The sequence below is a fragment of the Lacerta agilis genome, chromosome 10, assembly GCF_009819535.1.
Source record: "Lacerta agilis isolate rLacAgi1 chromosome 10, rLacAgi1.pri, whole genome shotgun sequence".
In the NCBI taxonomy this organism is placed as follows: Eukaryota; Metazoa; Chordata; class Lepidosauria; order Squamata; family Lacertidae; genus Lacerta; species Lacerta agilis.
This window is the reverse complement of record NC_046321.1, coordinates 6,401,476-6,425,966: the sequence shown is the minus strand read 5'-3', so window position 1 is coordinate 6,425,966 and position 24,491 is coordinate 6,401,476. Positions and strand designations below refer to the sequence as shown.

At 49.4% G+C, this 24,491-nt stretch overlaps 1 protein-coding gene across 1 annotated transcript in view; it reads right to left on the bottom strand.

Moving 5' to 3' along the window:
• Positions 1-24,491, bottom strand: part of PLXNA4 (plexin A4) — a 535,577-nt gene that overhangs the window by 85,805 nt on the left and 425,281 nt on the right. The window contains 8 exon segments of the mRNA XM_033162012.1: positions 1,069-1,269; positions 2,632-2,768; positions 8,465-8,582; positions 11,085-11,236; positions 14,875-14,913; positions 14,915-15,068; positions 16,749-16,790; positions 16,792-16,841. Coding sequence (XP_033017903.1) covers positions 1,069-1,269; positions 2,632-2,768; positions 8,465-8,582; positions 11,085-11,236; positions 14,875-14,913; positions 14,915-15,068; positions 16,749-16,790; positions 16,792-16,841 — 893 coding nt within the window.

Here is a 24,491-nt window from a genome sequence, read left to right as displayed (position 1 = left end):
ATTAACTGAGATTGGTCAAGATGCAAAACAATGGTCGCCTTCGCCTGATTATCCCTGTTCAGCCATCGACCACCAGGGAGCAGTGGAGGGGCATTAGTGACAACATCAAGCAAATTCTGCCTGGTCAGCACAGCTTCCATTTTAATTCGCCATGTCTGGTAATTTTCATCAGTAAGCATTGGACAAAGGGAGCTGCTGCTCTGCTTGCTATCCTTTGCCATAGTGGCGAAAAAGCAGGCTTTTTACTCTCTGACTTCAGAAAGCAATTTAAGCAAACAAACCTAGCCTTCTGAGGTTTATTGCCTCGTAAATCAGTCCGGTACTACTCACAGTCAATTAATGCGTCTTCTCACAGTGGGAAACGGCCGTCTTCAGCACGAAAAACTCCCCCGGAATGAAGCACGCAGTTTGAGGCTGCTTTCTTTGCCGGCAGATAAACATCAGGCAGAAGTCATCAAAGGTCCGATGTTCGGAGACCATCCTCTGCTACCAATGTTATGAAAACTTCCCGCGGGGGCAAGTTGAGAGACTGACCCCCAAGGCGGACGAAGCTTCTGTGCCCTCTGGCTTCTGGAGTCCAGGGGCACAATTGTAATATGCGGTTGTTCCCAGCTTGAAAACAACACACACAACAGCCATTTGGCTAAGATCTACTTTATTGTAGATTTAGAGCAGAATATATATATCTGCGTAGCAGCTCATAATTCAGAGCTGTCTGTTAATGCGACCTTCATCTCCGATGCAAAACAGAAAGTAAGGAGTACAACAGTAATTACAATGACATCACATGTGTGGGAGCTGGTATGCCCAGTGTAATTCCCACAGAGAGGAAACATGACTCTTGAGTCTTGTGACCTTGCTGCAGCGTTCGCAGCTCGTCATGTCATAATATCACAACAGTCATGTGGCCTCTGAAATGCTGTCCGGAAAGGAATTTGGCCCCCAGCCTGTAAATCTTTCCACATCCTTGATCACAAAGCTCCTAGGATTACTTGGGATAAATTCGACAATAGCTCTTCCTATTGACCTGCCACTCAAATTGTGCCACCTTTCTAATGGCGCCATTACCTGACAATACTCCATTCTGGATCGATCTTCATGATGGTTGGGTCCGTCGTATATTCAAACTCCAGCTCCTTGGGTGACTTGGCCTTCTCCAGCTCCTTGTGGAGCCTGGCCTTGTCTACCTTCACAATCACGTCCACGACCATCTTCTCTGAGCCGCTGGTGTAAGCTGTGGTGTTGCAGACAATCCTTTCTGCTGTTCTCCTGTCCCCGGAATGAAGAAAAGGAATCTGGTCAAGCAAGGCGAACCCACGGAAGAGTCCTTTGGATACATCTCAGCTTGCGTTTTAGTGGGGGTATAAAGAATCTCCAGTGAATAACAGAATGTGTAACTGGCCCTACAACAGGAGGAGCCAATGAGTTTCCCCCCTAATATTGGGCTCACCCACATTCCTCTCTCTCTCTCTCTCTCTCTCTCTCTCTCACACACACACACACTGGTAGCTTGGTACTCAAACGGCTTGATTCCCGAACAAATCGGCTCCCGAACACCACAAACCCGGAAGTAAGTGTTCCGGTTTGTGAACGTTTTTCGGAAGCCAAACGTCCAGGGAAATGTAAAATAGAATATTCATGTTCCATACAAAACACACACTTGATATACATATATAGATATAGATATATGAAAGAGAAAAAGAGAATAGAGAAACTAAAAAGACCCTTTATCACATTCACGTATATCTATATATCATATCATTTATCCACACATAGAAAGGCCCGCCCACACTTTTTAGACAAAGGTCCATGCATTTCTGGGTCTGTGTCCAAGCATTTTTATGTGTGTCCCGTGGCTCCCCCTGGAAAACCCAAACTTTATTGCTGAACTGGAGCAAATGGCAATTCGGGTTTTCTGTGGATTGCTGTTTGCTCCAGTTCAGCAGTATAGAGTGCCATCAGAGTGGGGAGCACTCAGACATGGATCTGGACAGTCCAGAGCCTGTGCCTAGGAATAGGTAAGTGCAAATGAGCCCATTGGGTTTGTTCTTTTGTTTGCAAACTGACACCACCCTGCCCAGAACAAGAAGATGCTCCAGGCATGATAATGCCTGTTCTAAACTAGCTCCACTGCAGCAATGGGGACAACTCATTGCACTACAGCAGTGGGACATCCACAATCTTATCATTCATTCAGTGGCGGAGGAAGGGGGTGCGTGGGGTGCGTTCCGCCTCGGATGTCATCACTGAGGGGTGGTGGTGACAAAATGACAAAAATGTGAGGGTTTTGTTTTTTTTAAGGGCTCACAAAACTTTTTAGTTCAGTCAACAAACCGGGTGCCACACTGCGGGGCCCGGCACTTGCCGCAGGGCCTGCAGCTTGCCCAAGCCACATGGCTCTCCTGGGAGCGACGTGGTAGCTTGAGCGCCTGAAGGCTCCATGCTGCCTAAGGGGAGGTTATGGAGAGGCTCCATGTAGCGTGCCCTGCCCCATGGGCGGCTCGCCCCACCCCCGGCTGCAGGACGTGTATGCCGCACCAGGCACCCGAGTGGCTAGCTATGCCGCTGCGTTCATTTTGTTGACACATTCGGAGGAAATATTCCCCCCTCCCTGAGGTCTTTGGGATGTACCAGTGGAAAAGGCAGGGATGCTCGTCAAAAAGCACCGTGACGTTGCTGCCAGCGTTCAGGTTCTTGCCCGTGATGGTGACTTGGGTTCCGCCAGACACTGGACCTCGTTTGGGATTTAGGTCAAAGAGAGTCAGCATCTGAAAAAGATGAACAACCGCAATAAGAAAAGAAGGCGCCGCCGAAACGGAATCAGCGGGATGGAATTAGCAGGGAGAGTAACAACAGCTGCCGCGACAATCCTGAAATCGTTCGGGGAGAGACCGTGGTTGTTTCTAACTGTTTTTCAGAATGTTTCGAATCATATTGTTGCGCGCCAGTTCAATGCCCGAGTGGTGTGAGATTGCAGGGGTTCCAGGTTCATCCGTGTTTCATTCTGTCTTTATGATATATGCTTTATTTTTACATCTATACAACCTGAGCGCAAGAGAGTCTTGCTTTCCCTGGCTTTAGCAACAGCCTTGGATTCAAATAGAAACCAGACGTCCTTCTCTCTTTCTGTGGCTCCCTAGCCTGATGATCTTCCAGCTTCCAAGCTCACATCACTCAGCTCTTGCTGCTCTCAACTCTGCCTTTGTCCTTCTACTGTAACTCCCCGCGAATTAAGGGAGGGGGCCTTACCCATTTGCCACCTTGCTCAGAGTCTCTTCCTGTGTTCTCTTGAATGGCCCATCACCCGGCTATCACCTCACCAGGAAGCTAGCCTGTCTATTCTGAGAATTAGAAGCAGTCATCCTGTTGATGTTGATTTTCTCACCCTGGGTGCCTTTGGAAGGAAGGAAGGAAAGCCTGGACATGGTAGTGCATGTAGAGCAGGGGGCCCCAAACTAAGGCCTGGGGGCTGGATGCGGCCCAATCGCCTTCTAAATCCGGCCCGTGGACGGTCCGGGAATCAGTGTGTTTTTACATGAGTAGAATGTGTCCTATTATTTAACATGCATCTCTGGGTTATTTGGGGGGCCTGCCTGGTGTTTTTACATGAGTAGAATGTGTGCTTTTTATTTAAAATGCATCTCTGGGTTATTTATTGGACATACAGGGCCGTCTCGTCCATTTGGGCTGGTGGCACGGCACACCAGGGCGCCATGCCCCCAGGGGTGCCCCCGCGAGCCCGCCGGCATACCGGGCGCCCCCTCCCCAACCCGACCCCACAGCCCCATCTTCGAGCGCAGCGAGCAGGGGGAGTAGCGCGGCCCCTGGTGGCCTCCCCCCGCCCCCACGGGTGGCCGGTTGCTTGCGCCGCCAGCGCTCTCCCCCAGACGCCCCGGATGCATGGGGGCGCCGGAATGATCGAGCCCATCGGCATACTGGCCGCCCCGCTCCCCAACCCGCCCCTGCCCCCAAGGGTGGGCTGTCGGCCGGGCACTCGCGAGCTGGCAGCACAGTCGCTGCTGCCCATGCCAGTACCCGGCGGGCTGCGAGCCGGCCGCCCTCGCCTCGTGTCCCAGGAGCACTGGAAGGGCGCGCAGAGCCCCGCGCCACTCCAGTGCCATGCCCCTCATCCCCTGTTCGCCCACCCCACTTCCTGAGGGGCGGCAAGCGTGAGAGGGAGGCAGCGGAGAGGCGGTACGCCGGGGGCACCGGAGGGATCACTGCGCCATGGCGGCCGATCTCCTTAAGACGGCCCTGTGGACATAGGAATTCATTCATTTCCTCCAAAATATAGTCTGGCCCCCCAAACGTTCTGAGGGACAGTGGACCGGCCCCCTGCTGAAAAGGTTTGCTGACCCCTGGCGTGGAGGGCTTCCCTTGAGCTGGAGTTGCAGTTTGTGCAGAATGCTCAATGTCCCTCCAACTGCCAATGTTTGGGGAACCTATTGCTGTATTAAGGTGTGTGTGTGTGGGTGTGGTGTGTGTGTGTGTGGTGTGTTCTTATTCTCAGGTGTAAATAAAATAAAAATAAAAAAAAAATTCCTTCCAGTAGCACCTTAGAAACCAACTAAGTTTGTTCTTGGTATGAGCTTTCGTGTGCATGCACGCTTCTTCAGATACGGAATGTTTGAGTTTCAACATCTGAGTTAGATTTCAGGGGTTTGGGTCCCACCCAACTCTAGAATTCTGTGATCCTAACCCCAGACATAAATATCGCAGATATTCACATTCATTCCCAAGTTCCTACACTAAGCCTGGTTTAGCTTCGTTCCAGTTAAGTCTTGCCCCACCCAACACATACCTAATACCAAGGTTTCTTACTTTCGCAGAGAAACTGGCTAGAATCTGCATTGCAGAGAAAGGCAAGCTATAGATGTTATTATAAATAAATTTTAAAAAATGCAACCACCCTCTTTTTCCTTGCTGATTTTGTTTTAAAATCAAGATAAAACACTAATATTTAAGAGGGAACAGATTATCTCGATGCCAAACTACAGCAAGGGATCCTCGCTTTCTCAGGGAAATCTAGAGTTGCAGTTTCTTCTTTCATTAGCATTTTAATAGAAAAAACTTTCTGCTTGGTCCCAAGTGAAAAGCCACCATCTGCATTTAAATGAAAGGTTTCCCCTCCCTTCTCTCTCTCTCTCTCTCTCTCTCTCTCTCACACACACACACACACACACACACACACACACTTTTCCCTATCCTCCTTTCCACTTTTAAGAAGGATGGTATGAAAGGTTTAAACTCTCCAATGAACGAGCAGGTACAATGAGCAGGATGTTGTTGTTGAACGCTGGAGATTATTCATGTCATTTTCTCCTTTAGCTCGCTCTTCCAAGTATGAAGGGGGCTTTGCGGAGGCAATTCGGTGGGGGGGGGGGCGAGAAAGAATCAGGGAAGGATCTCCTTCCTCCTGACTGTCGGGGGCAGGATGGGGGGGGACGAGCCCAAACCAGGAGCCAAAGGTTGGTCCCAAGAATGAAGCTCAACAGGGCTGGCACGTCCATTTAGGTGAACGTGGCAATTGCTAGGGGGTGCTGGCCAGGCTTGGCGGGACGGGCTCCCGGGCAGGCTGCGAGCCGGCCACCCAGCCCTGTCTTCGAGTGCAGCGAGTGGGGGGAGCCGCGCGGCCTGCTGGCGGCCTCCCCCTGCCCCCATGGGCGGCCGGGTGCTTGTGCCGACCGCACCCTCCCCCAGATGCCCCTGACGCATGGGGGTGCCAGAAGGATCGCCGCGCCACGGCAACAGATGTGCCTGAGACGGCCCTGGGGCTAGCAGCAGCTTCTCCACTGTAGTGGAAAGGTGCTGCTTGCCCCCTACACCACCACCCCGGCTCCCGCTAAAGCAGGCTTTGGCAGGGGGCGGGCGGCGGGATGGGTGAGCAGCAGCTTCTCGCTACAGTAGAGAAACTGCTGCCTGCCTCTCCACCACCCCCACCTCCTGCTAAAGCAGGCTTTGGCGGTAGGAGGGCACCAGAACGGCGCAAGAAGCCCCAGCGCCAGTCCTGAAGCTCAAGGCAGGTCTACTTATCCTGTTGCCAGCCAGATGCCTATGGTAAACCTGCAAGCAGGATTTGAGTGCAAAAGCAGCTCTCCTCTTGTGGTTTCCAGCAACTGGCACTCAGAAGTGTTGCTGCCTTCAGCTATGGCGGCAGAGCATGGTCATTGTGGCTGGTACCTACTCATAGCCTTGGCCTCCATGAATCTGTCTAATCTTCTTTCAAAGCCATCCATGTTGGTGGCCATTGCTGCCTCCCATGGGACAGAGTTCCGTAGTTTAACTGTGCGCTTCATGAAGATGTATTTTCTTTTATCTCTCCTGAATGAAGCCCTAAACGGCCGCGGCCCAGTATACCTGAAGGAGCGTCTCCAACCCCCATCATTCAGCCCGGACATGGAGCTCCAGCTCCGAGGGCCTTCTGGCAGTTCCCTCCCTGCGAGAAGTGAGGTTACAGGGAACCAGGCAGAGGGCCTTCTCGGTGGTGGTGCCCACCTTGTGGAACGCCCCCCACCAGATGTCCAGGAAATTAGCAACTACCTGACTTTTAGAAGACATCTGAAGGCAGGCCTGTTTAGGGAAGTTTTTAATGTTTGATGTTTTATCCTGTTTTTAATATTCTGTTGGAAGCCGCCCAGAGTGGCTGGGGAGGCACGACCAGATGGACGCAGTGCTGTCAAGTATCCTGTTTTCCCCAGGATTCTCCCTTATTTCAAGCAGTTTCCCGCTGCTCTCCCTTATTTTTATTTCCCTTAAATTTCCCATTTTTAATGGAAGCAACTCCTCCCCTGCTGGCCAGGGACTGGGTGGGAAGACCTCGCCTACTTGGAGAGAAAAGCCTCAGCCCTCAAAGCAAGTGGGAGCCGTTTCCCGTGCTTACAGGGGGGTGTATTCCTCCCCCTGCATCAGCCCCTATCCGTTGCCGCCAAGCCCCTCAGCCGGCCAATAGGGTTAGCTGGTGGGCGGAGCCTGGCTGCCTTTGAGCAGCTGCTGCTTCCTGTCCTGTTTTGATGGGATCAGACAAGAAGGCGATGGGGCTCCATCACGCGGAGCACATGGCTGCACTCCTCTTTGCTGGCTGCCCTCCTCTTTGCTCCGCTCCGAGCCCGAGCCCGCTTGGAGTTTACATTGCTGCTCCGCCCACTTTTTGCTTCTGGCTCCGCCCACCACTGACATGTGACTGTCCCTGGGATAGGTGAGACTGCTGATCCCTTATTTTCAAATCCGAAACTTGACAGCTATGGGCATGGATGGGGTTTAATGGTATAATCGTATAACGGGGTATGATGATGATGATGAATCTTTCAGCGTTCAGCTCCATTGTATGTGCCCAAGCTCTGGTGCACCTCAGCCCCAGCCCGCTAATTCAATGGTCAGGAGAGGATGGGAGCTGAAGTCCATCAGCATCAGGGAGGGCACCACATTGCCTACTCCCCTGGACTAGGGGGCCCGCTACCATTCCATCATCCTTCCATACCTTACAAGGCCCTTCCGTCAAGAGCGATCGAGCATCTTGGGGCTTCCTTTTCCAGTTCTTTATAAATCCCCATCACCTGCTGTTCATCCCTACCTGTCCCAGGAGAGAGCCTCTAAATGTCTGGAGGTGTTATGATAATAACACTGATAATAATTATCCATCTCATTTGCAGGCTTGTAATAAGTTGCAATAGTCTATTAATTATTCACAGCTGCCTTCACAAATTTCAGATGATATATTCACAACGAAAATAGGATAAGGGTGGAGGGAGAAATCAGCTATTAGAAACTATTTGCATTTTTCTTTTTCAGAAAAGACGGATAAAACGCGAAAATAAAGTTAAGCAAATAGGACTAGAGGGATCCATCCAACAATGAGGTGGGTGATCAAGGGTGCATGTAAGACGAATTAACTACCCTTATGAGTTTTAGGCAGAGTGAGAGAGACACAGAGAAGGTTCACATTTAACACACATTTAAAGCCTTTGGCTTCCCACAGAGAATTCTGGGAACTGTAGTTTGTTAAGGGTGTGAGGGTGTTGTAGTTCAGTGAGGGGCAAATTACAGCTCTCGGGATTCTTTGGGGAAAGCCAAAGGCTTTCAATGTGTGATATTCAATGTATTTTTAATCTTTGTTGGAAGCCGCCCAGAGTGGCTGGGGAAACCCAGCCAGATGGGCGGGTTACAAATAAATTATTATTTTATATATTATTATATTATTATTATTATTATTATTCCACTCAGAGTAAAGTAAACCCATGGAAGTTAACAGGCAGAGTTAAGGCCCTGGGACCTTAAGGTGAAGGGCAGGGTAATGAAGAAGGAGAAATTTCAGTGGGTCTACTCTGAGTAGGGCTTAGTTGACCCTCCAGCCTCACCTTGGAATTTCACTTTGGGTGAAAATCAAGAGCATTTCTGGAAGCCTCCAGGATTCTCGAAACCTCTTGCCCATTCCTCCTCAATTCCCGAGTCTCGCTCACGGACTTACCGTAAAGTAATAGAACTGGGAGGATTTGGCCATGAACTCTGGCTTGCACTCGGCCACGCAGATGTCCACATTTCCTGCATGCTGGCTGTGCTTGGCTTCGCCCATCTCGCACACTATTCTAGAAGGAAAGGAAAGAGATTCAAGGGTCAGGAGATGCCCCTGCAAAGTGTTCCTGCTGGTGCGGAAGGCTTAGGGCCAAAGTAGGTGATGACAGGTGATGAATTATGGTGCTGGAGGAGACTCTGGAGAGTCCCATGGACTGCAAGAAGATCAAACCTATCCATTCTGAAGGAAATCAGCCCTGAGTGCTCACTGGAAGGACAGATCCTGAAGCTGAGGCTCCAATACTTTGGCCACCTCTTGAGAAGAGAAGACTCCCTGGAAAGACCCTGGTGCTGGGAAAGATGGAGGGCACAAGGAGAAGGAGACGACAGAGGATGAGATGGTTGGACAGTGTTCTCAAAGCTACCAACATGAGTCTGACCAAACTGTGGGAGGCAGTGGAAGACAGGAGTGCCTGGCGTGCTCTGGTCCATGGGGTCACAAAGAGTCGGACACGACTAAACGACTAACAACAACAACAACAACAACAACAACAACAACAACAACAACAACAGGTGATGACAGGTAGGAATGGGGTTTCCCTAATGGTACCGATCCCATATCCCATTTGGGGGAAACCCCTTCTCCTTAAAAAGTAGACCTCTTTTCCTCAAGGCTCAAGTCATTCCAGGGGGTGGGCAGTGGGAGGGCTTCTTCGCTACATTGTGCCAGATCCAGGGGAAGCTAGTGTCATTGCAACCGGCCTCAAGCAGAGACCCACCAGTACAGAAGCTCTTTTGGTGATGTTCGATAAGAGGCTACAGGTGCTTATTGTCTACTGAGCTGAGCTACAAGCAGGGGGGTAGAGGGTATTGCGGAGTGAACCTACTGACTTTGGTTTCTCTCAATTCCCAGTCTTCAGTTCTTGATATTGCCACATCAGTTTCCAAAGAACATTTTTTAGTCCTCATGAAAATTCATCAGCATTTCAGGGCAATTTTCCCCTCATCTGCACACCCCCCAAGCACTTTCCCCTAATATAATGCATATCAGAGTATATTACTATTTTCACTAATATATGCATATACACACACACTTTGCTCCACTTTGCTTTTTTTGCACACCCTACTAAAGGGAGAACAGGGCTGCAAAATTCAGAGAAGTGCAAAATTTTGAAGGGCAGCCGTGCTCTGATTTGTGCATTGTTTCAGGGCAGATAAGGTAAGTTTGCCTCTGAATGAGAACCAAGCCAAATTTCTCCCACACACCCCTGGGGAAATGTTGTTCGTCTTCACTTGTCATGCAAAGCAGAGGTGAGGGACATCAACACTACCTGTAAAGCCAGGTAGGGCAACCTGTGGTGCTCCAGTTGTGGCTAGCTCCAACTCCCATCATCCCTCACCATTGGCTATGCTGGCTAAGGCTGATGGGAAATGGAGTCCAACATCATTAGGGCTAGCCTGCATTAGTTACTGTCATATACAATCCTGCTAGGAGCAGGTTTTTTTTTCTCCGTTCTGCTGAGCCTGGGAGATGGCATTAGCACAGGTATGGGGAACCTCTGGCTCTCCAGATGTTGTTGCTGTTACTATCATTATTTACCTGCCCCCCCCACTCTAAGGTTCCAGGAAGGGTTACAGCATGAAAGCACAAACTGCTTAAAACAACTTACAGTCACAAAAATAAGGTGGGTCCTAAAAACATACAAACCGAGTGTCAAAAGCCAAGGTAAAGAAGTGTGTCTTCAGCATTTGCTGGAAGCTGCGCAACAAAGGTGTCAGATGCACCTCTGTGCGGAAGGAGTCTCACAGCTTAGGAGCCACCACAGAGAAGACCCTTTCCCAGGCCACACATACACCCGAGCCTCTGAGGCCAGAGGAACTACTAAGAAGTCCCTCTCTGCCAATCTCAGCATCCAAGAGGGTCTGTAGGGAAGGAGGAGGTCTCTCAGGGATGTGGTTGGACTCCAAGTCCCATCAACCAGCATGGGAGTTGTAGTCCATCAACAATGGAGTGTCTCAGGTCCCCCACTCATGCTCTACAGATTCCCTCTCCTTCCATCTAAAGGGTAAACGTACAGGGACCCCTGACCGTTAGGTCCAGTCGCAGACGACTCTGGGGTTGCAGTGCTCATCTCACTTTATTGGCCGAGGGAGCTGGCATACAGCTTCCGGGTCATGTGGCCAGCATGACTAAGCCTTCTGGTGAACCAGAGCAGAGCATGGAAACGCCGTTTACCCTCCCGCCAGCAGTACCTATTTATCTACTTGCACTTTGACGTGCTTTCAAACTGCTAGGTGGGCAGGAGCAGGGACCGAGCAACGGGAGCTCACTACGGTTGCGGGGATTCGAACCACCCACCTTCTGATCGGCAAGCCCTAGGCTCTGTGGTTTAACCCACAGCGCCACCCGCATCCCTTCTCCTTCCATCTATTCCACCTCATTTCAGGGCTCAGTGACCTGAGACTGGCAAGAAAAGTTGGACAAAGAGCAAGGTTACCTCGCGTAAACATTCCTGCCCTAACAACAGAGCAGAAGGTCTTAATAAAGCATCTTTCAGGCTGAGGCCCTTACTTACTGCTCTGCTGGGATGTATCCCTCCACTAAAGGAATGCACTCCACGCCTGCTACTTTGACATGAGATGCAATGTCCCGGAACTCCAAGCCCAAATTTTCTCCCCGGATGGTCACCCTGGTCCCTCCTTCACGAGGTCCCCTCACCGGGCTGATCTAGGAGAGGAGAAAGCTGGTTAAAGCAAGGCGAAAAGAAAGGAAGGGCCCTGTGGCGGCGTTCCACCAACCCCTCCAAAGGGACACAGCTGATTGTCAGTGTGGGGCAATGGTTAGAGCGTTAGACTAGGATGTGGGAGACAACGGTTCAAATCCCCACTCAGACATAATGCTCTCACTGGGTAGCTCAGGGCCGGTCGCTGCTCTCAGTCTAACCCACCTCACAGGGTTGTTGTGGGAGTCAAAGGAGGAGGGGCAAAGAGAACTGTGTGTGCCATCTCAAGCTCGTTGGAGGAAAAGGTGGGGTGGAAACACAATTAATAAGTACTTCAAGAGACCTGGCCGTGCACATCCTCTGGATAATTTCAATCATCTTAGGCACCAAAGAAAATGGATGCCTTCTCTCCGACGGCTTCCTCCTTAAAACAATCAAAGGCCATTTTGCCATTAGCTGACGTTGGGGGGAACTGCTTCAGAGATCTGCTTCTTCTCCACCCATTCCTGTATCTCGGACTGGCGAAATCGAAGATGTGGTGGTGCAGGTGTCAAGAGATGCTGAAGAACAACAAGGGCACCTGAGCCCCTAAGTGAACTGAACATCCTTAGATTTTCATGCCCCACTCTGTGGTTATTCTGGGTTGGCAAGAACAATAAAGGAGGGTACAAAGCAGAAGCCGTAAGAGAGGCGTAGGGAACTCTTGGCCCTCCAGATGTTGTCAGAGTTCAACTCTCATCAGCCCAGGTCTCTGACCCTGCTTGCAGCTGCAGTGCAGAAACATCTGGTGGGCCGGTGGTCCAGTGGTTACCCACACCTGCAGTAAGGGGTAGCAGTGATTGGGGTGGCTGGAACATTGATCAGAAGCAGAACCCCACTTATATTTAATAAACCTCTGCCATGTTCACTCTTGAGTTCTCCTTCTTTCTGAGCTTAACAAACCCAGAACGTTTTGCCCTAACCGCTTTACCGTTTCGTTTGCTCTTTTCTGCACCTCTTCTAGTTCTTTTTTTTTTTTGAGATTTTCTTGGTTTACAAGTGTACAATGCCTCTCGCATTTTTCCATGTAACATTTTAACAGATCAATTTTGGTTGTTGAGACATTAGGCAGAAGGGGGGGGGAAGGAGGTGGGTGGGATGGGCGGGAGGGGGGGGGGCGATGTTTCTTTTTTCCTTAGTATATGTAGGATTTGGTGTCAGCATCGTTTGTGTTGGTTCTCTGTTGTTCGCTTGTGTTTCCTTGGCGGTGAGAGGTCGCGATTGGCGTAGGGTGTGCTTGTTCCTTTGTGGTTGGCTGTGGTGATCTTTGGTTTTCTGTGTGAGTGGGGTGGGTGGGTGTTTTGGATCAGGTTAGCCATATTGATTTGTATGCTGCCGGTAGATTTTTGTCATTATCTTGTTGAACTGTGTGTGTGATGAAGGGGGACCATATGGAGGTGAAGGTATCTTCTCCTGTTTGTCCCCGTGCTAGTTTTAGGTTCTGGTTACCTTTTCTAGTAGGGCTGTTTCCCATACTACTTGGTACCATGGTCCATGCTTGCTCCTGACAGGTCTTTCCAGTGTCTGGTTATGATGTTTCTGGCTGCTGAGAGTAGATGGATTATGAGTTCCTTGTGTTGTAAGTGGGCATTATTGTCTTGGAAGATGTTTAGTAAAGCCAGTTCTGGGGTGGTTTATAAAACACTTTTGCAATGGGTGCAACCAGTTTTCAAAATAAGCCTGTGCCATAAGATTCATTATTAAGGCATTATGATATTGGCCTTTTAAAATTATCTATCCCTTTTCTAATAATCCCTTACTTGGGATGGGCTTTCTGCACACCAAGCTGACATTTTCGCTGAGCTCTCCACCATTACCCTGAGGACTCTTTCCTGGATAGTCGCAGCCAGTTCAGATCTCACCAGTGTTTACATGAAGTTCCATGCATATTAATTCACATGCATAGCAATTAGGGTCGTTTGGAAGGTTTTTCATTGTGTCACTCAAAAATAAAGGGTATATATTTTTAGTCTCCGGAAGTGATCAAATCTCACTTGCGGGCTTATTGACGGATTGTCAATGTGTTTCCTCGAAAGCAAGTCCAAGGGGACTTATTCTCACAAATGTACAGGACTGCAGCCTTAATGTGTATACACACGATATGTATCATAGAATCATATTTTACAAAGGTTTGAAGGAGCACTCTTTCCCTCTCAGCTGCACTTGAACCCCCAGACCAGGACCTTAAATTAATTCTTCCTGATTCGCCATGTTTTCTGCTCAAAAAGGCTTTGCAGGTTTGAAAAGCCTGGGAAACCTGTCTAACCAGGGATTTTGACTATATATCATTCTGGGGTGATTAGGGATGTCAGAGAATTCTGGCAAGAAACAGAAAACAGGAGCAGAAATTGTCAATGTTTGCTTATTCAACTCCTGTCCAGAACGAAATCGACCCAACATATATGACGGGTTCTATCTTTGGTTGCAGCTTTCAGCCTCCCCTATTTGCATTGCGTTCCTTTTGAATTGAAATGGGGTAATATAACAACATAATTCACAAAATTAATTGTGTAATTTAGGTCCAGAATTCCACCACACGTAGCGTAGTTTGGGGCAGGTTGCGAACTGCAGCGGATGGAAAGAGCGGAGCAGGTGACAGACTCAGGGCAGAATGGAGAATGGTGTCTTGTTACGCACGTGGTGTGATGCATTTCAAGAAAAACAGCTTGCAAATTTTATAATAATAATAATAATAATAATAATAATAATAATAATAAATATAATAATAAACGCTCCAAGATCCTGCTTTCCCCCTCCAACGTCTGAGCAATTCTTCAAAGAGGCTCACTGGAGACATCCTGCCTTCCAAGGCAAATCTTCTTGAAACCGGTGAACTTCTGCATCCTCTCTGGTGGGGACTGCATATGACATGGGAACAGGGATGATTAAGACAAGCGCTTTGATCTAGCTGTTTGGCACAGCCTGGGACAGCGGCTCCAGTTAAACCACAGTCTCCTGGGCTCACTTTCACAGCTGCGAGGAGCCATCCATCTTGAGTTATAGCAGCTGAGAATGAATTGCACACAGCCCAAGCGAGTTCTAAGCGGGGCCATCCTTCTTGGGATCAGAGATCCAGAAGGAAGCAGAAGGACCATCGTTATACCCTGACAGCCTTGTTCTTAGGACACCCTGCATGAGCCAAACCACAGCAAGTCACTATCAAAGGGCAGGACCACTGCTCAGGAAGCTGCCTGCACAGAAAAACTGAATCTGGGAAAGGGACCGAACATCTTGTTGATTGGCAAGGCTGAATGAGATTCCTGTTTGGTGGATTATTACTCATAGGACGTAGCAAAGCATGGGTGTGCATCACCTAAAAGATTGCAGCCATAGAGATAAGAAAAGAAGAGTTGTTGCATTGCCTGGAGAGGTCACTTCCTGGTTTGCATGGAGAAGCTGTTTCCAATAGATCCCAGCAATGGAAGCACACAGCTGTATTGAGGCAGCACCAGGCATTGTAATTCTATGCCCCCTAACAATTTTGCACCCGGGGAGACCGCCCCTGCAACCCACGCTACGCCACTGATCATAGGTCTTCATGGATAGGCAGGCTACAGAAAACAAGGGTATGGGGAATGGAAGAGGGAGTTTCAGGGCAGCTTACTTCTGTGATCTTGGGGTTGGTGCATTTGCCCCCCAGCGCCAGAGAGCTCCAGCCACCGGTTCTCCAGGATGGGGCAATGGTGCTTCAAGGTGCAGCGGTTCTGGTCTTCGCACCAGCCACACTCGTAGTCCGGGTCTGCTTTCAGGCACAGGCCGCAGCTGTCTCGCATGGCCCCACATTTGTACAGGTGGACTGTTGGGAGAGGAAAGCACAAGCCTGTTGAGGAGGCATTCGCCCACGAGATCTCCTTACCCCATATATGCCCGCTCAGGTGCTTCAATCTGCAGAACTGCGGCAAAGGAGCAGCAGCCGATAAGCCTTCTGCGGTCAAGTCAAACAATGCAGCAAGAGTCCCGCTAGATCGGACCGGAAGGTTTAGCTAGTCAAGCGTCCTGTTTCCCACCAGGGAACGCTCTCCCACTGGTGCTCCCCAACAACTGGCATCAGTGGCATAGCATGGGTGGGGCCGAAGGGGCACTTGCCCTGGGCACAAAATTCTTTGGGGTGCAACATTTCAAAAGAAAATTAATGGAAGTAGTAAAAATATATTTAAAAATAATGTGCCATCCCCTCATTCAGAAATCTCCAAATGACTGTATGGGTGGACTGGGGAGTGGATATGGGCAATGGCTGGTTGCTAGGGTGCCCTCCACATGGGCTTTACAAAGGTACCCGCTCCTGACCAATCCTCCATCCTGCTCCCTGCAGTGCTTGACCACCGGATGCTCATTGGGTGCCGCGGTTGCCACTCAGGTTAGGTCTCAAGCTATTGCTCCTTTGTTCCACACTATTGGTGGGTAGTGCCAAGGATACTTGCCTTGCCCCGGGCATTGGCAACCCATGCTACACCACTGACTGGTATTAAGGAGCGCCTCCGATATTGAAGGTGGAAGGTATCTATTATGATTAGTAGCCACTGACAGCCTTATATGAATTTGTCTGCTCTTCCAAAGTTGGTGACCAGCACCACATCTTGAGTCCACAAATTCCATAGCTTATCTAAGGAAGGTATAAGATGCCAGCAGCTAGGAAACTGATTCTGAAAACTTAAATCTACACCTCATCACTGATACGGGGGAGGACTCTCGGATCGAAGATGTGCACAAGACTTCCTCCCTGTTCACTGTCCATTACCAGTTGAAAGGACCAGTTTCTCAGTACAAGGAATAATGGAACTGTAGGATTGGAAGGGATGCAAAGGGTCCTCTAGTCTGACCCCCTGCAATGTCTACAGAATGAATCAGGGGGGCACCTTTCCTGGCGAAACTGGGTGGTGATTTTGGGGGCAAAGATTAGGGTGAGGGACTGAACTCACTGTACCTAGAGGGCTCTTTACAGCAGCTGCCAACTGTGTGCCACTACACCCTCCCAAAAAAAAATTCTTTGCCCCTCCCCTCCCGCAAAATCCCACTCCCAATTTTCTGCCTCCAGGAAGGAGTGTGTGAAATCAGAAAGAGGGCAATTCGACTGAACCATATTTGTTGTTATTATTTTGAGTTGTATTTAAAAAAGAAGTTGCAAACTGCTTCAGCAGGAAAAAAACACACTTGGGCAGATCCAAACTAAGGCTGCTGGCAACAGTCATTGAAATGAGCTGCTCAAGTCAAGAGGATTTGGAGAGTAGAAAGTTTTGAACTTTAAAATGCTGTTGGGGGGGCAGGGGGAGCTTTATTTGTTTCAGGTGCTCAACAAGAAAGAGAGGGGGGAAGAAAAACAGAACATTTTTTTTTTTTTAGCCATTTGCAGAGAACATAAATAAAGCCTTGTAGCAGACGGGGAAGGGAAGCGTCGAGTGCTCTGCTAGGAGTGTGCAGAGTGTGCAGCCCGTTGCTAGGGTTACCACTTCCAAGGACAAGTCGAAATGATTCGTTACCTTGTTCTGCGCAGGGTTGTCAATGGTTGAATCCCCATTCCCCGACTGTCAGCTCCACTGGCAAGCTGTTAATCTCCGTCCCGTCGTAAGTGTACTAAAAGTAGGGGCCGGGAAGTACGGAGGGAGAGAGAGAGAGAGAGAGAGAGAAGAAAGAAAGAAAGAAAGAAAGAAAGAAAGAAGAAGAGAAATCACACCTGCTGCTCTGGCTACTGGAAATGGTGGCGGCATTTCTTGCACTTACCTCCCTTGACGCCATGGGAGGGATGGGATTCGAACACACACACACACACATGCAAATATCACGAGCATTTTCATCACTTCATCTTGCCCCACTTTCCCTTGACTTCCTCAGGTGTTTCACTTTTAAAGGGATCCTCTCCCCCCAAAAAAAAAATTCTCTTGGAACGTTACTAATGATGGATAAAGATTATGCAGTTAGGTGGTGACTAAAGGGAAAGGGACCCCTAACCATCAGGTCCAGTCGTGTCCGACTCTGGGGTTGTGGCGCTCATCTCGCTCTATAGGCCGAGGGAGCCGGCGTTTGTCTGCAGACAGCTTCCGGTCATGTGGCCAGCATGACTAAGCCGCTCCTGGCGAACCAGGGCAGCGCACGGAAACACCGTTTACCTTCCCGCTGGAGCGGCCCCCTATTTATCTACTTGAACTTTGACGTGCTTTTGAACTGCTAGGTGGGCAGGAGCAGGACCGAGCAACGGGAGCTCACCCCGTCGCAGGGATTCAAACCGCCGACCTTCTGATCAGCAAGCCCTAGGCTCTGTGGTTTAAACCCACAGCACCACCTGGGTCCCTAGTGGTGACTAGTGGGTACAATGGCACTGGGGCTTTCGGATGACCACAGCTCACTGCAGATCTTTTGAAAATTAGCACCAGCTTGGATCTCCTCTCCTTAATTTGCTTGATGTGGAGAGGAACGGGTATTTTGAAAGGCACTGATGCCCAAGTCCTGACCACCAATTGTCTCCTTGAGCCAGCCTTCTGCCTTTGGATATTTGATCAGGCTTTCCTGCCTACGGCTTGTCTTCTCATCCATGACGATCGAAAACTTAATTTATTTATTTAAAAATGAAAGATAATATCCTCTGGAAGCTCGGTACAGTATAGTTTGGAGAAACCCAGAGCTCCAAGCCTCAGGCATAGGCTCGGCTCTGTGTCTACTAATTGGCATTGCAATTGCAGGGCCAAACGTACCCTGTGATTTCTGCACATTACATTACAGTGAATGCCGAGTTACACCGCAATTATCTTTGAGCGAGCCAAACACAATCAGCTGACAACTGGCGGGGGCCCTGCGAACAGCATCTCAACCCCAGCATGGTTTCCATGGATGTTAGTGCACTTCCCAGAGAACTATGCTCACTTCTGTAGAGTTCGATGCACTCGTTCGTCATGCACAGAAACAGCATTTTGTGCGAATCACAGAATTGTAAAGTGGGAAGGGATCCCAAGGGACATCTAGTCCAACCCTCGCAATGCAGGAATCCTCGGGACCTGGGTACACAAAGGACCGCCTTCCTCCTTGCAAATCTGCTCTAAATTTCTGATCTCCTTTGATGTCCTCCCACTGGATGCTCTCATCTCCAGAGGTTAAGCAGCTAGGCATAGGGGAGAGGGCTTTTTTCGGAGGTGGCACCTGGTTTACAGAGCATTCATAGAATCATATAATCATAGAGTTGGAAGAGACCCAAAGGCCATCCAGTCCAACCCCTGCCAAGCAGGAAACACCAACAAAGCATTCCTGACAGATGGCTGTCAAGCCTCCGCTTAAAGACCTCCAAAGAAGGAGACTCCACCACACTCCTTGGTAGCAAATTCCACTGCCGAACAGCTCTCACTGTCAGGAAGTTCTTCCTAATGTTTAGGTGGAATCTTCTTTCTTGTAGTTTGAATCCATTGCCCCGTGTCCGCTTCTCTGGCGCAGCAGAAAACAACCTTTCACCCTCCTCTATATGACATCCTTTTATATATTTGAACATGGCTATCATATCACCCCTTAACCTTCTCTTCTCCAGGCTAAACATACCCAGCTCCCTAAGCCGTTCCTCATAAGGCATTGTTTCCAGGCCCTTTGACCATTTTGGTTGCCCTCTTCTGGACACGTTCCAGCTTGTCAGTATCCTTCTTGAACTGTGGTGCCCAGAACTGGACACAGTGTTCCAGGTGAGGTCTGACCAGAGCAGAATATAGTGGTACTATTACCTCCCTTGATCTAGATGCTATACTCCTATTGATGCAGCCCAGAATTGCATTGGCTTTTTAGCTGCTGCATCACACTGTTCATTCATGTCAAGTTTGTGGTCTACCAAGACTCCTAGATCCTTTCACATGTACTGCTCTCAAGCCAGGTGTCACCCATCCTGTATTTGTGCCTAGCGGTGGTAACTGCTGCTTTTGCAAACACACTCCCAGCTTTCCATCCCTGCAATTTCAATTATACTGTGTGTTGCATTTGTAGGCTAGGGGCCACTCCGCGGTCTCTCTTTCTCTCAGCCACCTGCCATAGTTCTCCTGCCCTGCATGCAGAAGGTCCCAGGTTCAGCCCCCAGCCTCTCCAGGTAGGGATTGGAGAGTCATCTACCTGAAATCCTGGGAAATCGCTGTCAATCAGTGCAGATAACCCTGAGCTAGTTGGGCCCATGGTCTGAGTCTGTATAAGGCAACTCCCCGTGTAGGTTTTGGTTTTTTGAAGGGCTTCTGATTGTACGCGAGTGTCATGGTGCCCTGAGCCAGACAAAGGAGGCTGTTTCGCCCTTGGCACTTTGCATCTGGAAGTGTGCGATGAGCAACAGCAAGGCAGCCGGCGCTTTCTGTGGGGGGCCATGATGAGCAGGTAGCAAGCTGGTGATGTGATGGGGGCAATGAAAAAAAAGGGAGCAGGCAGGCTTGTTCCGTTCCAGTTCTGAGAGAATGCATAATGAAAACCCGCTCTCGGTGCTATTTGATCATGAACCAAGTGCAATTAAGCCAGCTCTCTCTGCGCCTTTAAAGGAGGGGGATAATATGCAGTAATCATGTGTGAATTAGCTGTTCCATAAGAATTGGGAAAATCCCAAATGCACACAGACACACACACAAAATCAATTTCATGCCACGTTCACTTTTCAGCAAGGTGGAAAGATCCTAGGAAGTAACAGGGGAGAGCTTCTCTCACCTGTACCTGCCTCATTTATGGTTCTCCTGATCCAATGGAGGTACTGAATTTTCTAAAGCCACCTTGGGGAACCCCAGCTTCAGAGGCCTAGCTAGACCTGCAATGGAGCCCAGTTTGGCCCACAAAGACCTTGTTCAAAGCCACACCCATCTGCTCTGCTTCTGACGCCACATGCAGTGTCAGGTGTGGGCCAGGAATGAAGGTGGCTCCCAAGGAACGACCGTGAGATTAACATGAGCATAGTGTGAGCTCCTGATTGTCCCTTTGCAATTGGGTCTTCCTGTCGGCACCGCTGTCAGGTGACTGACAGGTGAACTATTGAAGGACTTGACCTGCCAGCTCATGCCAGCTCCCCACACCGTATGTGGAAATGATGGTGCTGCTAGGATGATGGGCCCATATATGATGTCAAGTGTAAGGTACCAAGTTGTGACTTGGTTCCAGGGACCGGCAGGGCTCCGAAGAGTGTGTGTGAGGCAGGGGACCAGGGGAGTGACCCAGGAGAGGGGACAAGTGTTTTTATGGAGTTTGATATCACCATACCTGTCAACTGCCCCAGAAAACCAGGACTTCCCATTTTTCCCCCCATGAGAGCACAGTGACAATTTTGAGTGCCATGCTCTTGCATGATTTGTGGGTGAGATCTTGCGGCTTTTGGGTCTGGCGCTGTGACTCCCAAAAGGACTTTTTCTGGGTCTCCAATCGCATGGGTCACATGACTCAAACAGCAGTGCAGACCCGGAAGTGGAAGCATGCTATGTTGCAAGAGTTAGATGCAATGAAGTCTCTAGGAGTCTTCACAGGCGTCCCGATTTTGGGCCGTGTCGCGTTGGAGGGTATTTGCTACCTGCAAGGCAGGAGGGAGAGTCAGGGCAGTTCTAGGTGGAGGAAGCCACAGAGGATGTGGCGGAGGAAGAAGGGACAGTTCAGGCAAGGGCTGGTCAGTGGATTCCCCACCTTCCCTCACTCCACTGTATCCCAGAAAAAGGAGGGGCTTGAAGTGGGAAGAGCAATGATGGCTTCCATACAGGAGAGCCTCTATTGCAGGCATGCATCCTGCCAGAGGACAGTATATATGCCAGGAGGCAGGGCAGGGTTCCACTGTTGCCACAGTTGTGCCATTGGGCTCGGACTTGTGGACAGCTGCCTGGATGCTAGAAGGCTCTGCGTTCATCCAGAGCACCATGGAAGCTGCTGTAAGCGTTTCTTTTGTCAGTAAAGGGTTAACTGTCAGACGTGTGCCTTCCTTATCTGGGGTGGGATGGGACACTTGGAGAAAATGGCTCTGTGGGCCAGATAACTTTGCCCCATAGGCTGGAGGTGGTTCTCCCTGCCTATTTTTTTTTTATACAGGATAAAGATGGGGCTTGTTTACAAAATGACTTTGAAATCGGCCTTTGTGGGTTTTTAAAATTTATTTAACATGTATTTTTCTGTTATTGCTTTTAATATAAAGTTGGGCTTTGTTCGTTAAATAATTAGATACCATTTCAACTTGTCGGATGTGCTCAGTTTTTAACTTTGCACATAGAGCACTTGGAATCGGGCATGGCAGAAATTATAACAAAGAGCGAGTGAAGAACTAAAAAAAACCCGTTGCATGTTCTGAAACAGCAAGGAATTTGAATGAGTTATTTGTTGGAGCAATGGAAAAGGCTTCCTCTGAGTTATCCCGGGTGGCTTGGCATATCTCTGTGGACACCCAAGACATCCCATCTGCACTCCCATGCGCTGCTGTGTGCATGCGCCTCAGCACATGGAGTGGTGCGGGCCTGCTGGTCTCTGCTTGTTGCCTGCCAGACAGATGTTATTCTTTTAATTAAGGGCACTGGTGGTAATAAAATCCCCATAGAATCCATGAAGGATTCATAGCCTTAAGCTCTGCTCGGGTTTATGCAGGAGTGTGCGATGCAGTCGAGAGGAACTGATGCTAAATCAAGTCGGGAGACATACGGACCCAGTTAAAGACCAGTCCCATACCTCTCCTCCTCACATCATACTTTTGCCTTGGGTTAATTACTCATCTCTCGGCCTTGCAACATATTTTTTCCCCCAGCTGCTACCTTTGAGGCTGTTTCTCTGGGCCCAGGGAGAGTGGAAACGGATGGCGCGAGAGGCCAGCTCCACATTCTCTAGAAACGTTTCCAAGGATTTATCACCATATAACACCGGTCCTGAGAGACCTGCATTGGCTCCCCGTACGTTTCCAAGCACAATTCAAAGTGTTGGCGTTGACATTTAAATCCTAAATGGCCTCGGTCCTGTATACCTGGAGGAGCATCTCCACCCCCATCGTTCTGCCCGGACACTGAGGTCCAGCTCCGAGGGCCTTCTGGAGGTTCCCTCGCTGCGAGAAGCGAGGTTACAGGGAACCAGGCAGAGGGCCTTTTCGGTAGTGGCGCCTGCCTTGTGGAATGCCCTCCCATCAGATGTCAAGGAAATAAGCAACTATCTGACTTTTAGAAGACATCTGAAGGCAGCCCTGTTTAGGGAGTTTTTTTAATGTTTAATGCTGTGCTGTGTTTTTAATATTCGGTTGGGAGCTGCCCAGAGTGGCTGGGGAAACCCAGCCAGATGGGTGGAGTATAAATAATAAATTATTATAAATTATTATTATCCATAGCACCTTCTTTGGACCATAGGACACATCCAAACCATGCCTCATGCTTCCTCCCCACCCCCATCTTCTCCCCCAAAAGATGATAGTTAGATCATAAACTCCCTGAGGCAGGGACTAGTACTTGAACTGAACTCCATCAGCAGACATCAGCAGGGGAACATTTCTCCCTCCATATAACTATGGCAGCCTTTCTCAACCCAGGGTCCCCAGACGCTGTTGGACTGCAACTCCCATCATTCCAGATCCCTGGTCCTGCTAGCCAAGGCTGATGGGAGTTGTAGTCCAACAATATCTGGGGACCCCAGGTTGAGAACGGCTGGCCTATGGACCCCAGCTCCCATCAGCCTTGACCATTGGGCATGCTGCCTGATGCTGATGGGAGTTGGAGTCCAGCAGTACTTGGGAGCCAACAGGTTCCCTATCACTGTTGCAAAGGACCATGTACATTGATGGCACTGTATTCTATGATTCTAGTATCAGCACTGGAGCCCTCTCCATAAAACTGCTCCAGAAGCCATGTGCAATGCAATTCTTCATGTCTGTTCAGAAGACACATCAACAAGACCAGTGGGACTTAATCCCAGATAAGCACATGGTTTGGTTTGCACTCTTAACCTTGTGGAGCTGACCCTGGGTGTTCAGGACCCTAGAGCCAGCCTTGCTTGATGCTGTTTGAAGCAGCTGCCACCCACCTGCTTGTGGATTCTGAACTGAAGGATTGTCATGAAAACGCTGTTTAAATGCATGACTAGGAAGGTTGGTGCTATGTCAGAAGAGTCTATTGCTCTTCGGAAGGGCTTGTCTTTTATTGTTTATCGTATTGCTTAATGGCAGCATGTGAATATTGTCAAAGCTCTGGGGCTGGAGCAATAAAGCCAATCGATCCAGTGCCTTTTGCTTAATGGCAGAGATGGCCTTGCATGCTGATCAACAAGCTTGGCTTCTGCACAGGTGTAGCCCTGAATGCCTAACAAGGTATGACCTCTAGTGACTTCTACGCTGGCTTGGTCCAGGTCTGCAGAATGGAAGATGGCAGGATGGAAGATGACAGGGAGCTGGCTTCAGGCACCAGGCCTGTTGGCAGACCAACTCTGCATTACAAAGAAGTCTGCAAATGTGACATGGAGGCTGGCCACATCAACCCTGCCATGTGGGAATCCCTTGCAGTCAGCCAGAGTGCTTGCAGACAGACAGGTAGTGCATCCACAGCAGTGACCAGAGGCAGGGGCACAACTGGGTGCCATCCTCTGCCCCAGCTGCAACAAAACATGCCTCTCCTGTATCGGTCTCTACAGCCACAGCAGGCGCTGTAGCCTTCCAACAGTTTGACTTCATCCCAAAAGGTGCATGCCTCTGTTGTCTCTCAAGACAGACAGATGCCAACCAACCAATAATCCAATTGATCCCTGTGTTCCAATCTGCATATAATTATAGGGGAAATGAATCAGATCGGTTCACTTTTAAACGTGGACTGAACAGCTTTCTCCTTCATCGCTCCTTCATTGTTGTTGTTGTTCAGTCGTTCAGTCGTGTCCGACTCTTCGTGACCCCATGGACCAGAGCACGCCAGGCATGCCTATCCTTCACTGCCTCTCGCAGTTTGGCCAAACTCATGTTAGTAGCTTCAAGAACACTGTCCAACCATCTCATCCTCTGTCGTCCCCTTCTCATTGTGCTCTCCATCTTTCCCAACATCAGGGTCTGATTTCTTTAAGAATGGATAGGTTTGATCTTGCATGGGACTCTCAATAGTCTCCTCCAGCACCATAATTCAAAAGCATCAATTCTTCGGCGATCAGCCTTCTTTATGGTCCAGCTCTCACTTCCATACATTACTACTGGGAAAACCATAGCTTTAACTATACGGACCTTTGTCGGCAAGGTGATGCCTTTGCTTTTAAAGATGCTGTGTAGGTTTGTCATTGCTTTTCTCCCAAGAAGCAGGCGTCTTCTAA